Raw genomic sequence first — 15,815 nt, forward strand, 5'->3', positions numbered from 1 at the left:
CATTCTCATGGCCCTCTGATTATCTTTATGTTAGAGAGTTGTGGGTTCTCTCTCTCTCTGAGTGATTATGGCAGTGGTTCTCAAACCTCTCCTCAGGGCCCTGAGCCAGTGATATCTATATATATATATATCTCAAAGGAAACAAGCCTATTTATTTCTATTTGATGCATATGCATGTGCCCTCATACATATGAACCCTGGTTGTAGGGCTAAACAACCAATATCAAATTCATATGCTAATTAGGTGCGTTCACTTGTGTTCACGTGCAATGGCAATTCATAAAACGTTGTGTGGCAGGTGGAAAGGTGGAAAAGTGGAGAAGTGGTTTGAGAGCCACTGGTCTATACTACATAAAAGTTAAATGTTTTTATTCTGTTGTAGAAATGTTTCCATAAATGATACATGACTGTCAGACTGCAATGTTGCTTTCCTTTTTATAACTGCTGTTATTTCATCACTAACTTTTTTACTTTAGACATTAGCTTGTGCATCTCCATCCCCACTCTGTTTTCATCAGCATCCATCCATTTATTGTTGAGCTCACGATGGTAAATCTACTGTTGGAAGCAAATATTGTCATGATTTTGGGATATGGCTTGAACAAGATTTAAAATCTGGCAAAGTTTACGTAGGTCACTATATGTGTAATCACCCCATAAGCGCCATAGGGACCTGCAGAAACATCTTGGAGACCATAACTCCATTGCTAATTGTGGGTTAAGAGATAATCACAAGATTACCCCTTGCAAATGACCATTTCAACATTTCCTGTCATCTGAGAGACAATTGGGTATCGCCTGCCTTTGCACTGTATTATGGCTCTGTAACTGGTATATGTAACAGCCCCCACGAGCGTGCGTATTGTAGCTCTAACCTTAATCCTGTTGCTTCAATGTTTTTCTCTCTCTCTTCTGTAGCTTCTTCTTTCTATAACCAACCTGTTGACAGTCCTCCACCTCCCCCCAGTGGACAGTAACGTGTCAGAAGAGCAGCAGTCTAACTGCACACCCGTTGGAAGATTTGTCTCCGACTTCTGCCATTGTTCTTCCTTCCTTTACCCTCAGACGGTTACATGTTGCTGTGTGTTGTGAGTGCATTTGCTTGCTCACTACTGGCTCACATCTGTTGTCAACATGGCTAACAAAGCACTGACACTATGTAGCAGTAAGAATGTTTATACAACCTATAAAACCATAAGGAGAGTGGCAGTATTTCGTGGTGCCGTTCCAGAGCTTCATTTGGACAAAAAGCTTCACCAGGTGTTGAAACTACTCTGTGCGACGAAAACTGGTGTCTAGGGCAGCTTCATATCCGATTGGCAACTCTTGTCTGAACCTTTGAGCTATGAGGTCAAGTTTTCAAAGGTAATAAATATAATGTGCTGGTGTATTTTATATATATAATATATATAATATATATATGTATATCAAATTAATTATTATACATAATATATCATATATCTTTTTACGGAGTCAATAGTTGTTGGAGGGGCCTGTAGTCCGGGGCTTCAGCATCACTTAGAGGGTAAATTCTATATAGTCTTAAGCTTCTGTTCCGCTCGTCAATGGGGATTTAATTTGACAATGGCCTGGATGGCTGCTTTTGAGTACTTGAATTTACCTCTTTACATGTTAGAGGTGCAGTTCCACTTAGTGCCTGCATTTTTCTTTCTAACAAAGTGGCCTTTGCTCTTTATACTGATTAGAGATTTGCAAACATTTCGCCCAAGTCTGCAAACTTCACCCCTTTTTTTTAGCTTTGCGTAAAATCGAACGTTTTTTTTTTTTAAAGTTCACAAACAATTGTATGAGTAAAAGTTGATCGCAGCCTGAAATATGGCGAGTGTATTCAAATAGCTCTTTCCCCAGGTATCTCAGGTGTATTGACAGTGTTGCACAGTTTAGTGTTTTGGGGGGTATATAAATCAATGAGCACTCTCTCTCCCCTGCCTTTATTTCAAGGTACATTCTTATCTGGTGAAATTCAACAACTTCACAAACTTTTTAGGGTAAAAAGTTCCAGAATTTTTTTTAACTTTTTTTTTTTTGATGGTTCTAGCAAAACATAGGCAAACTGAATTTGGGCAAATTTTACACTGTCCTAATCACAAATTTCAGTGTGACATTCTTAAGCAGTTTTTGGTTTATAAGACATTGATTGATGTAAGACCATATTCTTGGGAATCCTATTGTGAAAATATAACAGCCCCCTGGTGTATAACCTTGGAATTGCTGCAACCTTTGCCTTAGTTTAGCCTGCTACTAATACCAATCGGTGCGCCATGTTTTGTACATTCCATTGTATTTTCTCGTTCTGCACTAGGCTTTCGGGGCTACATATGAAAGTTGACGTATGAAACATGTTATGTTTCGTGTAATGTCACTTGAATGAGCCTTAATGTGCATTACTTTTTAGCACTACCAGTTGTCAACGTCTGATGTACAATACTTAGTTTCACTAAAGGTTGTTGATGAGCACCACTTAAATATGGCCTATGAGGCTTTCTGGAACTGCGCCTTTAACTTCTCTTTAACAGGACTTTTAGGTAGCAATCCTCCCCCTGGATTTTTAAGCTTACTTGAAGCACTGTACATGAGAAATAAATTTAGGGGGGGGTGTGCCATTTTTTACACCAAAAAAAACCCTATAAATATGCCCTGTGGGGTCACAGATAGAAACTCGCAACATCATCTCAGGATAACATTGCAACTTTCTACTTGCTGACAGAGAGAACAACCCTTCAGCTATTGTGTGACCGCAAGGTGGTAGACAATGCTGCTCCTCGCTCTGGAACTGTGGGTCCCCGGAGATCAAGGTTAGCACAGGTTAGCTCAGCGGGACCCCCTTGACCACATAAGTAAAAAAATAAAATAAAAAGCAAACAGGCAGGGCTGCTACTTTAATAGGATAGTGCAAAAGAATGAACCTAACAGACCCTGTCTTCCCTCTTGTTAAACTTATCACTAGGTAAATGCCATAATGCGTTTATAGATCTTTACATGAAAAAGACTGATCCATAGCCAGCTTTGTTTTCTGTACTGGTCCAATTCCTGTTTATGGTTTATTTATGTGATCCATTTTATAACTTTCCTGTCACCTGGAATTAAATGTTTTCTAGATGTACTTAAATACTAACAAGGGGACAATATATGGTGCAACAAGAGATTAAAGCAGCAATCCCACCCAGAAGATGAGTTTAACTCTTACAATGCTAGTATCAGGTTTTGTTTTTTAAAGTGTTAAATATGACGATTTTCTTAATTTCCAGCATCTCTGGTTACCATGGTATCCTTAGGCTGCACTTGGCTCTGGGGAGAGCTCCATTTTAACCCCCCAGACACTTAATATGTCACACTCTTTTATCTCCTGAATGGAGCATCGGAGTTTAAAAATAAAAACAGCTTTGGAAAGGGCAAGACAAGATCGTTTAAAGTAAGTAAAACAAATAAAATGCGAGGACTGCTGCTTTCAGTGCCAAAATCATGCTCCAAACAGACACAATTATTTTTATACACATGCATAAGACTATTTCACTCGCCAATTTAAGGCAGGTCAGGTTGCATTTTATCACATTTTATCTATGTGTGCATGCGTGTGTAACCAGTGGGCCCCTAACTTAGAAGTATTTCTCAGGAACAGGAACCTGTTAATAAAAAAACTAATAATTATTACCAGTATTGTTTTTCTTGCGTGCTCCATAATCAATGCAAACTTCACCACAGGGTTTTCATAAATCGTTGTTTGCTGTTCTTTTAGAAAGTGACATGCTGTGGTGTAGTCATTGGCAAGTCATTACCCAGAATCCTCCTCTGCAGTTGGCCCTGTATGATGGGACATCTGAGTGGAGCAGGTTTTGGAGGAGGAAGAACAAATGTAAATGCACTCCTGAGTTTATTTTTATTTTTTGCAGTATTTTATAAAGTGAGGGTTGTCACTTCTTTATCCACCATTGCAAGGTTCTCGCCCGCAGAGTTGGTGTAATGCAAAACAAAGGGCAAGTTTCACTGCTTTCAGAGGGAAACTGTGGTGAAATCTTTTTCTCCACTTTTGCCCGTTTTGCAGATGATGAGAATAGTAACCTAAATCTGTTGTGGCAAGCTTTTTAATGTTATAGATCAACTAACAAATGGTGCTCAGGTGACTTTATTTCTTTCTGTTCCACATCAAACTGGCCTTTTCCACTCTGCACAACGGTGCCGACACGTCAAACAGATAAGAGTTGATAAGTAGCATCACTGGCGCCGCCACACAGCTCAAGTCTTGTCCACTGAGTCAATACGGCAGCCAGTCGTCCAGGCTCTTTACTAGAGAGGGTCATTGGCTCCACTTTTAAGCAACAAGATACTTTTAATACAGGATTCACTGTATTATTTCATGAAAACCTGCTTCCATATTGACTCAGTGGACGAGATGTGTGCTGTGCGATGCCATTGCTGCTTCTTTTAAATGTAATGCTGCCAGTATATGCCATGTATAATGAAGGTAGGTAATTATCCCTTACAGTTCACAGCCAGCACTGGGTACACTAAGCACTGGTATATGAACACACTGTCCCAAGGTCCAATACTGATGGTGCTGGTTTTGACTACATGTGATTTATAGGCCCCTGTTTACCATGTGCAAGGTGGAAGACTGGAGTTCCTCATTAAACTGTGATGGTGCCAATTGGAGCACTATGTCATGGAAACCCCCTTGAAGTAGAGATTTCCCATGTGATAACAATGCATTATTGTTGGTTAATAAATAATTTCCATAAATCAAAATTACCGGAAGTAATACAGGGTAAAAATAAACGGTGCTGTTCAGTAATTGGTAAACTGCATAGAAAGTTAATTTTATGGAAAAATATTGCACTGTAAAAAGTGCATGACAATATACTGTAAATGGTATATGTGGTAAAAGAGCGATGTTAGATATGGTAAGTTCCGTATTTTCAAATCGATTTACCTTGCCCCTATCTGATACTTATCATTTGGAGTATAATGTATGCTTCCAAAGCTACCGTGGGTTTAAGTTATCCTTGTAAACAATTTCATCTAATGTAACTGTGCATATCTTTTCAATGATGGCTTAACAGTTCAACGTACAGAAGAACGAGGAAGGTGGTGCACTGGTCCAAGAAAAACAAACCATGGGCCGGAGGGCAAAAATTGGGCTAAAAAAACACTTTATTTCCACATAGACCACGAACAGTCCCTCTAACACGTATCGCTTTGTCAAAGGGCTACCCAGCACAAAACGCGTTAGAGGGACTGTTCGTGGTCCTCCGTTTCCATCCATGTGGAAATGAAACATTTTTTAGCCCAATTGTTTCACTCCAGCCCATGGTTTGCTTTTCTTTGAGCAGTGCATCGCCTTCCTCGTTCTTCGGTTCTACAGCACATCGCGGCAAGGAACTGGCCTATACTTACCTCCAGTGGCTTCCTAATCTGTGAGGCGTACTTTTCTCCTCTTCAAATCAAGTGATATGAGAAATTGAGTGTTCGGCTTGCTGCAGTGGCATGTACATGGGCGGCTGCGGGAGGTTGCGTGACGGGATTCCTCAGGCTTCGTACTCCGGTGGTTTGGGCATTCACGCCAGGGCCCGCCATACATCTAGGCAACCCACGATATGTTTTCATCCAGGTCACCCAATGGGACTCATTAATATCATTGACTATATGCTTCAAGGGTACCACACAGAAAGAGGTAACATACAACTCATTTGCAGAATTTGAAATTCAATTATATGCTTTATTCTGGATGCTGTGGATCTTGTCAGCATTGACTTATGGATTCATATCCACACAAGATATACAAAGTACCAGCTTTTTCTCGGATGTGGTGTATTGTTTTGTTAGTTAGTAATAAGGCACTATAAATGTATTACATTTGCAGGGGGGAAAAACATAGCGGAAGGCCATATTTAATAAGCAGTGCTAAGCCGCAAGGCGCCTTCATTCACTGCATTCACTTGAATTATCCCTGATGTGCTTCCTGACTTCAGGCACATCTTTGACTTGTGCATAATTGACTGTCTGCATGCTACAGCTGACAGAGTAACAGGCTAGCATTAATATAATATATATATGTGCTCACAAGTGATATTCTTTATTGGCTATATGCCAACGGTGGAGGTTTTTTGTCGCCTTTTTCACTCACCATAACTTAAATAATGTGTGTATGTGTGTGTATATATATATATATATATATATATGTATACGTATCTGTACCGTGTTAGCCGAGCTTAATAATCAAAAACGAATAGACGATACCGTTCTGTGGCTAACGAAATGCTTTTATTTGTGCGAGCTTTAGAGATACACTGATCTCTTGTTCCGGCGATGTTACAATGAATGAAGCAAGAAAGGTTTATACTTAAAAACAGTGCATCCTGGAATGTAAGTGTAGAGAGAAAAAACAAGGAGCACAGCAGCAAAAAGAACTGGACGCAGATCAAAAGTTGAAAAATAAAAAAGATTTATTCAATAAGTCATACCCATGAGAGAGGAGAGCTAAAAGACAATGTTATGGAATGTATCTGTGATTGAAGCCTATCCCTCCCCCTGTGCAGTATGCGATTTATGACTTAATGTAGACAGTGTGTAAGACGATGCACAAGCTTTGGGAAAAAAGTAATAGCTGGACTGCTCCAAACAGGTACAAAAAAATCCTTTATTGACGGCACATAGAAAACAGCAAGGAGATGAGCCCATCCTCTAACGCGTTTCGCGCGACGTGCGCGCTTTATCAGAGTCAAAAGATGTATGACTTAAGGTGTTAAATGGTCCCTGAATGTTAGTGATGTAAGTGTGTGTGTGTATGTATGTGAATATAAATTTATAAAACGCCCACAGTGTATACAGCACGTTACAAAAGGTGTGTGTGGAGTGGGAGTGTATACCAATGGTGTGGGTATGCTTAGAAATGTAAGAGGGTGTTACATTACTATTAGCATGTGTAGATACTATGTGGTTGCTGGTTCCCCTAAAAACGTAACCAGGAATCCGGTCTAATTCCTGGACACATGTAGGCACATCGTCCCAGGAAATATTTCCCCTTGAAAACGCTTTTGCGACTCACCACTAGGGGTTCTCTGATTCAGCACAGACCAGAAAGGTAAAAGAAGCATAGGGATGTGAGGTGTCTCTGAAACAGTCCTGGGGTCCCTAGGTTAATGGGGAAACCCAGTAAATGCCCAGGTCACCCAGAACCGGTATAGAGGTTCTGAGGTGCTCCAACCATACATATAAGGTTATGAGGGGGTTCTTGAATCCATACTAAGTCTAGGCAATAGTGTGTGGGGAATATGGCTAGTGAAAAGTAAAGTGCAGCTTTTTATTCTATTTCCCATACCAGAAAGACTTAGGTTTTTAAAGTGTATATTTTATTAACAAAGTGTGTTAAGTACATACAGTATACTTTGTGCATAGTAAAATGAAGCACAGGGATGAACAGGTATCCATGTAGCTGAAGGAATCCCTATGTTAAGGGGGGTACCCCAGGTTAGTGCCAAAGTGTCCCAGAACCTGTATTTGGTTTGTGGGTGTCCCAACCGAATATGAGGTACCCCAAAATTTATGCTGTAATAAAGTATGACTTATGGTGTTTTTTACATTTACTATAAGGCTCTATGCAGTCGGCTGGGGCATATGTTTAAGGTGCCAGCTAGTCTGCCTAGAAACCGTAGGGTGAAAGAGGAGACGGGATGTTGAGAGGTGTCGGAGTGCTAAGTGGACGGGGCAGGGCGTTGTACTGAGTCCAGAGAACAGAGACCCCCTGCGGGGGGGATGCTCTGGTCTGCTAGACTCAGTGGCACCTGCCCAGCGGGAGGCAATGGGCTGACTAAGGAAAAGATGATGATCGTAGGCGCTTTTCCTATTGGCCAGAACACATGTCCCACCCACAGGGCGTCCCGAGCTGGCTCAACACGCCCCTGCCTCTGATATCAGCCAGATGAGCCCCACTCTGATTGGCTGTTGGGACATGTTCCCACGCCCGGAATGATTGCGAGGTTCTGTGAATGAAACTCAGAAGTATTATAAACCCCTGATCCAATCAGATTCGCAGATTCTAAGCACCACGTCCAGCGAGTTAAAGTCCTGGAGAGAAAAGGGGTGGCGTCTGGAACTGCAGGCTGATTTCAGTTCCAGGACATTGCAGGCTAAGTCTCAGTCAGGAGAAAATCCTTATGTAGAATTCCCTGCACCTAGGAGTGTTTAGTTTTGTACCCCAGTTCCCAAGTAAGTGTGTCTTTTCTTATGTAGTTTGTGTAACATTGTGTGTTAGCCTTTTCCTGTGAATAAATTTACAATTTATTTAATTTTCTTGTTTTGCTCAATGTATGATCCTGGTAAAAAGGTGTAAATTGCCTTGTCTCCGTGACAGGCTTACATTTACTAAACGGGCTAAAGAAGAGAATGAATCTGCATCACCACAGCATCACACGTGGAACAAGAGAAAGTCCTTTCGGCGAACATCTCTGACTGTGGCCATAAGATGATCGATCTGAAGGTGGCCATACTCAAATGTAATCTTAGAACACCGAAAGAGAGATGGTTGCATGAATACTAATTTATGCAACTGTTCGGGACACTTAGCGGTGGCCTAAACCGAGACCGCAGTTTCATGAGTCACTCCCCTGACACCAGAGAACTCTTCCCATGAGCGCTAAAGGCCATGTCTATACATACTGTGCTATATGAATGCGCACACAGCTGTCTCTTACACATACAAATGTCCAATATAATTCAATCCCTAAATACCTATAGGGACCACATAGCATCTACACACACTAATAGTAATGCAACAACCTCTTACATTTCTACACCTACCCACACCATTGGTGTACACTCCCACTCCACACACACATTTTGAACAGCACTGTATACACTGTGGGCACTATATAAATGTATATTTACATACATACACACACACGCACACACACACTTACATCACTAACATTGAGGGACCGTTTAACACCTCAAGTCATAAATCGCATACTGCACAGGCGGGAGGGATAGGTTTCAGTCACAGATAACATTCCAAGATGCACTGTTTGTAAGTTTGGCTAAAAGGCCCCGCTGCACGGGCCGGCGCGCCCGCACTGCGTCCAGGCGGCGCGTGTACAGCACTTCACCGCTATCTGCAGTCCTTAGGGAGACGGTTTTAGGCGCGGGGGGTGGCCAAATGGGTCGGGGGGCGGGGCCATAGGTTTTATATAGATAGGTCTTATGCTTTTACCCCTACGATTCTGCCCAGCTTAATAGTTTAATAGTTCAGCAAACAATTTATAGCTTTATCAGAAGTTAAGCAGACATTCACAAAAACAGAACAACAGTGTTGATCAGCAGTTATACACATAGTTTACCCTCCGTCCTTCCCCTCTGTGGGTTTGCGCTCTGACTATGCCTCGCTGCCTCATTTGAACTCACTATGGGCCATAGTGATTACTTTGCTCTTGTATTGCTGCTTTTGTAAGAAAACCTGGAAGGCTCTTGTGGTTTGTTAGCCCCTGTGTCCAACCCCGGCCGGCGATCTCCCCTCCTCATTGGCTGACTCGTGCACCACGTGACGCGTCGGCGCTTCTGATCCCCAGAAGCTTGTAGCTTCGGCAGGCTGACGCGTCATAGCACGCAGTCAGCCACGTCGTAAGGAGCCAGCGGGGACCTGCAGCCGGGGGTAAGCAGCTGGTGGCCCACGTGCACGTCCAATGTAATTCAATCCCTAAATACCTATAGGGACCACATAGCATCTACACACACTAAGTTCAGCCTTAAACCTTTCTTGCTTTATCCATCGTAACACCGCCGGAAGAAGAAATCACTGTATCTCGAAAGCTCGCACAAATAAAAGCATTTCGTTAGCCACAGAACGGTATCATCTATTTATTTTTGATTATTAAGCTCGGCTAACACGGTACAGATACCTATACATATATCTCCAAATACAAAGAAACAACATATGGGGCACACACATTTTTCACAGGGTACATCTATCAGTGGTTATTACGAAGTTTTAAAGATTTATATGTGTTTTTATCTATTTTTATGGAATTTAAGTATATAATTTTTATACTTATTTCTAAACTTTTTAGCATTTATTAAAAACTTAAATTGTATTACCGAGAGTGGTATACTGGTATATAAATACGAAAGAAACCCAATTTAACACCAAGCGCACCATCGATCACCTAGGTGTTCAATTTTTGCTGTTTTACCTACACACACACACGCACGCGCGTGTGCAACAACACACGTTGCAAACTCTGCAAACATATATGCCAAGATCCCACAGCCAGTCATAACAATGGAACACTCAATGTTAAAGGATCATACAGCTGCACATCCAGGAACGTGGGGTATATGATTCAGTGCAACAAATGTGACCAAGGATGCTGCATTGGGGAAACCAGCCAAAAACTTCAAGGCAGAATGAATATGCACAGGCACTATATACTCCTCCACGAAGAAGGAAGATACTGCTCACCTGTGGGACATCATTTCTCACAACCAGATCATTCCATAAATGCTTTAAACATCAAAATCTTCAATGGAATGTTCAAACGCACCCAAGAACGTAAAACATTTGAACTCAGAATGATAAGACTCTTTGACAAAAAGACAAAAGGATATGGGGTTTCTCACACACTATCAGAATTGTTTGTAATCATCCTGTCTGCTTCTCTTCTTATCCACACCTTCTTTTCCTCTCCCCCCCCATGCTGTTCCTTGTCACCCTTCCATGGCATCAAATACTTTATCACACTACCTTATCTACAGTAAATATCTGTTGGTTTTTTTTGTGTTTTTTTTCTTTCCTGCTCTCCCTTACACTGTTTTAGCCATATTCCTTTGTTAATCAGTAGTGCCGACCTGAGGAAGAGAGGAGAACTCTCGAAAGCTTGTCCTATGGCATAAATTGTTAGTCCAAATAAAAAAGGTATCACCTAATACTGAAGAACTAATTTATTCTGCACTATCGCAGATTTATTCTGCACGATTGGCTATTTCTGTGCATATATATATATATATATATAAACCATAATACTGAGTTAAGTTATGGTGAGTAAAAAAAGTGACAAAAACCCTCCACAGGAAAGCAAATATGTAAATATAACTGTATGCTCATCTGCATGTCTTAGGCAGGTCTGCAACCCCGCCCTTCCCCATTATCACCCAGCATACAGCACTTCCACTGCAGCAAGGGATTCTGGGAAATGACATGCAAATGAGCACACAGTGTCACTTTTTGCCTCAATAACCATTTTAACATGGTTCCCTATAGGCTTAAGCTTGCTGCATGGTCACAGCTTTGAGCACAGCCAGGGTCAAGGTGCATACCCAGAAAACCACCCACAGACAGCTGCCTCGACCCCGATGGGTCTCATCAGTGTGGGGTCGATTTCACTGGGAATGCAAGAGAGGCTATGGGATAGGCTAAACCATAATACTGAGTTAAGTTATGGTGAGTTAAAATGGTTATTGAGGCAAAAAGTGGCACTGTGTGCTCATTTACATGTCATTTCCCAGAATCCCTTGCTGCAGTGGAAGTGCTGTATGCTGGGTGATAATGGGGAAAGGCGGGGTTGCAGACCTGCCTAAGACATGCAGATGAGCATACAGTTATATTTATATATATATATATATATATATATATATATATATATATATATATAAAAACAAACATCACAGCTTGCACTCAATGTACTGGTTCATATAGACAGGTGCTAGTCTCAAATAATAGAAAAACAACATTACCATTCTCTCGTCCGGTAAAGAAAGACTGCACTCGGTTCAGTAATCATGAAAAACTGTATTGGGCATCTGAATAAAAAAGATAAGTCACCCAATCCGACGTTTCGGTCCTGGCACCCCCTTGAGAAAGGTCCTATTCCAGGACCGAAACGTCGGATTGGGTGACTTATCTTTTTTATTCAGATGCCCAATACAGTTTTTCATGATTACTGAACCGAGTGCAGTCTTTCTTTACCGGACGAGAGAATGGTAATGTTGTTTTTTTATATATATATATATATATATATATATATATATATATATATATATATTGTGGCAGGACGGCCTTGCGGCGGGGTCAGTAAGACGCTAGACACGGTGGGAAACGTTCAACTATAGAGGTTTATTAGCCACAACCAAAATAAGTACGGGTGCACTGTCCCTTTAAGAAACTACTTTCTTGCAAATTAAAGCCTAGTCCCGTTAGGGACACTAACTCACTTCTTGAGCCCTTACTAACAGGACAGCCAGCTAATCTGGTCATGCCCAAAACATGCTACACAAACGATAACCAATAAGCATAATAAGAATAAAGTCTTATCTGTTGCAGCTCCAAACAGCAAACAGGAACACGGTTCTGGGGAGCAGGCTGTGTCCAGCCTCGCAGCAATGTTTATCTTTATCCTGGGTTGGGGTCCCAGCTGGTCCCAGCAGCAAAGCTCCTCGCAGGACTGGGGACCAGAGCAGCAGCAGCTGCTACGGCTTCCAAGCCGGGAGAGTTCTCTCCACCTTCCTGTGGAAAAACAAGCTCTCCGTGTGTGTGTCACTTCCTGCTTTTAAACCTGCAGTCTCTCAGGCCTCCTGCTTAATTAGGCTGCAGGTGTGCTTCCTTCTGTCTGAGGAGATTAACACTCTGTGAACTGGCTGCAGCGTCTCTCCATTCACTTTTCCAGCCTACTGAGTCAGTGACTGTCACATATCCCTCTCCCCAGCGAAACATTGTCCTGTGGAGCGGCCCGTGCACCAGCATTTGTGGCGAAAATGTCTGACGTCGGCCCTTCCCTCCCCCTTTTTTTTTCTTGCCTTCCAATTTAGGCATTTTCTTTTTTGGGTAATTACCAGGCCATCTGGGCCTGAACACTCATCCTTCTCTACCTCTTTCTCTTGTGCCGTCCTGAGTCTAGGGTTGAAGCTCCGCCTTTGTTGTGTCCCCTTTTGCAAATGTCCCCAAGCCTCCTGCTGTCTATCAGCTATCTCTGCCTTCTTCCTCTTGGGCTCCGAGTCTCCCTTACCCTGTAGAAGAGCCAAGACCTCAGTTAGCTCATAGTATTCACTCACCAGTGCTTGTCCTGCTTCTCCCTGAGTTTTTTGACCTTCCTCAAAGGTTTTTTGTACTTCTTCGTCTGAATCAGAAGTCTTCCTGGCCCTTTTCTTAGAAGAACCCACACAGATTAAAGCTTCCCATGATACAGAGCTGTCAACCTTTTTCTTACCTTCCGGGCTCTTTTACAGCTTTTGTTCCTCACCATTTTCTTTAGCTTCCTCTTGATTTTCAACAGAGCCAGCACTACCAGTAGAGGACATGGTAGCACTCTTTGCTTTTTCAACCTCATCTTCTTTGTCACTTTCAGAAGGCAGCTTTGCACGCTTTTTAGGGGTGACCATTTTTTTAAAAGAGGCCCATGGTGTAATGCCTTCCTTCTTTCTTTCTCCATCTGAAGTGGCCCCTTCACCTTCTGTTTCAACAGTCTGTGCTGTGTCTCCCATTACATTTTCTGTAGGAGAGGTCTCTATAGACTCATCAGGAGAAGAGGGCGAACTGTCTCCTCCATCTACCTCTGCAGGAACACGAGACTCCAATGAGACAGGTACTTGTTCTGTCACATACTCTGCCTTTGTCTCTTCTTCCTTCTTTCCTTTATGCTTCTTGCCTGAAAGCTTCTTTAACCCAGATCCAGTGAAAAGCTTCCTTAGAGGGCTACCTTGAAGCTTAGCCTTCTCTTGTGAAGACAGTAACTCCGCTTCAGTGGTGATGGCTTCTGGACCTTTCTCCATCAGCGTATTTTTAGTGTTGGTTTTCACCTCATTTATCTTTATAACTTCAATTTGGGTGGGGGTCTTATCAACCCTAAGTGCACCCCATGATGCCGCTCTATTACCGTCGGCAGACTCGTAGGCTTGGGCCTTTCTTTCTTGTCCCTTTAATTTACTCTGTTGGGAGTGTTGCTGGATAACCTGTGATGTCTTTCTCATCTTATTTTCCAACTGAGCGGTGTCCAACATAGCCACATGCTCAGTCTTTAGGGCCTCGAGTATCTCGTCCAGGTCACGCTTTTGTTTCTCCGCCAACTTGCGGCCAGCACGCTCAGACTCCAGGTCCTTCCTCAGGTCATGAAGCTGTCCTTCTGCATATCTTTTTCCACTCAGTGCCGCTGCCAGTTCATCCTCTTTGGCGTTGAGTCGCGACTCCACATCTCTTAGCAGGTTCAGCGCAAGGCTTAAATCTGTTTCTTTTCCTCTATTTCTGACCTGCAATTGCCTGTGCTCCTCCCAGACCTTGTCCAGCTCCAGCTGCAGTCGGTCCCTCTCATTAGCCGTGTCGTCCAGCAGCCTGTGGGTATCAGCCATCTCGATTTCATAGCGCAATGTCAGGCAAGCCACCTGACGGACGGTCACCTCCTCCCTCTCGGCGAGTTGTATTTTGCGCTCCGCAATCTGCGTCTGCAGCTCTTCAATTTGATCCTGCAAATCCCCTCTCAGGGCCTTCACCTCTTCCTGGTGCTTGCTCTGGGCTTGCGTCAGCGCCGCCTTCATCTTTTGGAGCTCTGTAGTTTTTGTCGCCAGTATCGCCGCTGATTCTGTTTTCCAGGCTTCTTTCTCCTTGGCATACTGCCTCATGGAGATGGAGTTGCCTCTCTGCTTCTCCAGCTCTTGCTCCAGTCTCTGGACCTTTTCGCGCTCCCTCTCACACAGAATCACCTGGCTTTCAAGCTCCACCCCCAGCGATGCTCTTGTGGCGCACAGCGTGGCCCTCAGCTCCTCATGCTGTTCTGTGGGGACATACTGGGTACTCAGCCGTTCCTGTAGCACTTGCTGCTTCTCCTTGGCCGCTTGCAGACTTGCATGTAGCTCTTGCAGCTGGCTCTGCCATAGGTGCGCTGCTTGTGTGTGCTGCTGCAGGGAGACACGTTGCATCCTTTCTGCATTCTGCAGTGCTTCCTGCACCTCTAATTTTTCTTGCGCCAATTGCGCCTTCACTTTCTGCGTTTGGTGAAGCTTCTCAGTCCTATCACTGACCTGACCGGTCAGGTTTAAAACCTCTTCTTTCAGGTTTATATTCTCCATTTTCACAGTCTCTATATCCCTTAGGACCGTCTCATTGGCTTTCTTCAAAGTACCCAGCTCTGTAGTTAGACAGTGGCCCTCCTGGCGTGAGAGCTCCAGCTCTATTTTGAGCGCGCAAGCTTCTTGGTGAGAAACTTCTAAGTCTTTGATGAAGTTTTGCACATCTCTTTGGGACATCTTATAGCATAGTCTCCAGTCAGGACTTGTTCTCTCTGATTCCATGTTAGCAATTGCGGTGTTGGGTTTATTCAAGCTTGTCGTCAGCTCCTCCAACTCACTCCGCAAGAGTTGCTCTGTTTTCTTTAAAGCCGCATACTCTTGTATAGCTGGGAGTATACACCTCTGTACCTCTGCATTAGCTTCTCGCTCCCTATTCAATTGTTTCTGCAAGACATCATAATCACGCTGGGCAGTTTGGAGTGCAGAAATTAAGGCCTCTTTTCCCTGGATCAAGGATTCAGCTTCCCTTTGCTCCTCCTTTTCCTTTGCCACCGTTCCTGTGACAATTCTGCCCATCACTCCGGTCTGCAGCACATCTCGGTGGCTTGCTGACGCCTGTTGTCCTAATATCGCAGGCCCAAGTGGTTCGGTCACTTCCTCTGTGACTTGACAAATATTTTTATTTTTATTCTTTCTCTGTTTTATTAGTTCCAGAGACATCAGTGGTACTGGGCACACACACACTGGACACTTTTGCAGCTTTCATCTGCGGGTACGTCTCTCTTCTCGGGGCCACATATGCGTCATCATCATAA

At 43.1% G+C, this 15,815-nt stretch overlaps 1 protein-coding gene across 7 annotated transcripts in view; it reads left to right on the plus strand.

Moving 5' to 3' along the window:
- The window catches only part of SEPTIN11 (septin 11), a 335,103-nt gene that overhangs the window by 90,720 nt on the left and 228,568 nt on the right, over positions 1-15,815 (plus strand). For 3 of the 7 annotated variants that reach the window (XR_012802469.1, XR_012802474.1, XM_075606789.1), the window contains exon 11: positions 919-5,099. Coding sequence is in view for 1 of the 7 variants with exons in the window: in XM_075606794.1 (XP_075462909.1) it covers positions 919-934 (16 nt within the window). In the remaining 6 variants the exon portion in view is untranslated. Of the gene's footprint in view, positions 1-918; positions 5,101-15,815 lie in introns of those variants that run through there. The other 4 variants (XR_012802495.1, XM_075606794.1, XR_012802506.1 and 1 more) reach the window with 3 other exon arrangements.

Source organism: Ascaphus truei, chromosome 1, assembly GCF_040206685.1.
Source record: "Ascaphus truei isolate aAscTru1 chromosome 1, aAscTru1.hap1, whole genome shotgun sequence".
Lineage (NCBI taxonomy): Eukaryota > Metazoa > Chordata > Amphibia > Anura > Ascaphidae > Ascaphus > Ascaphus truei.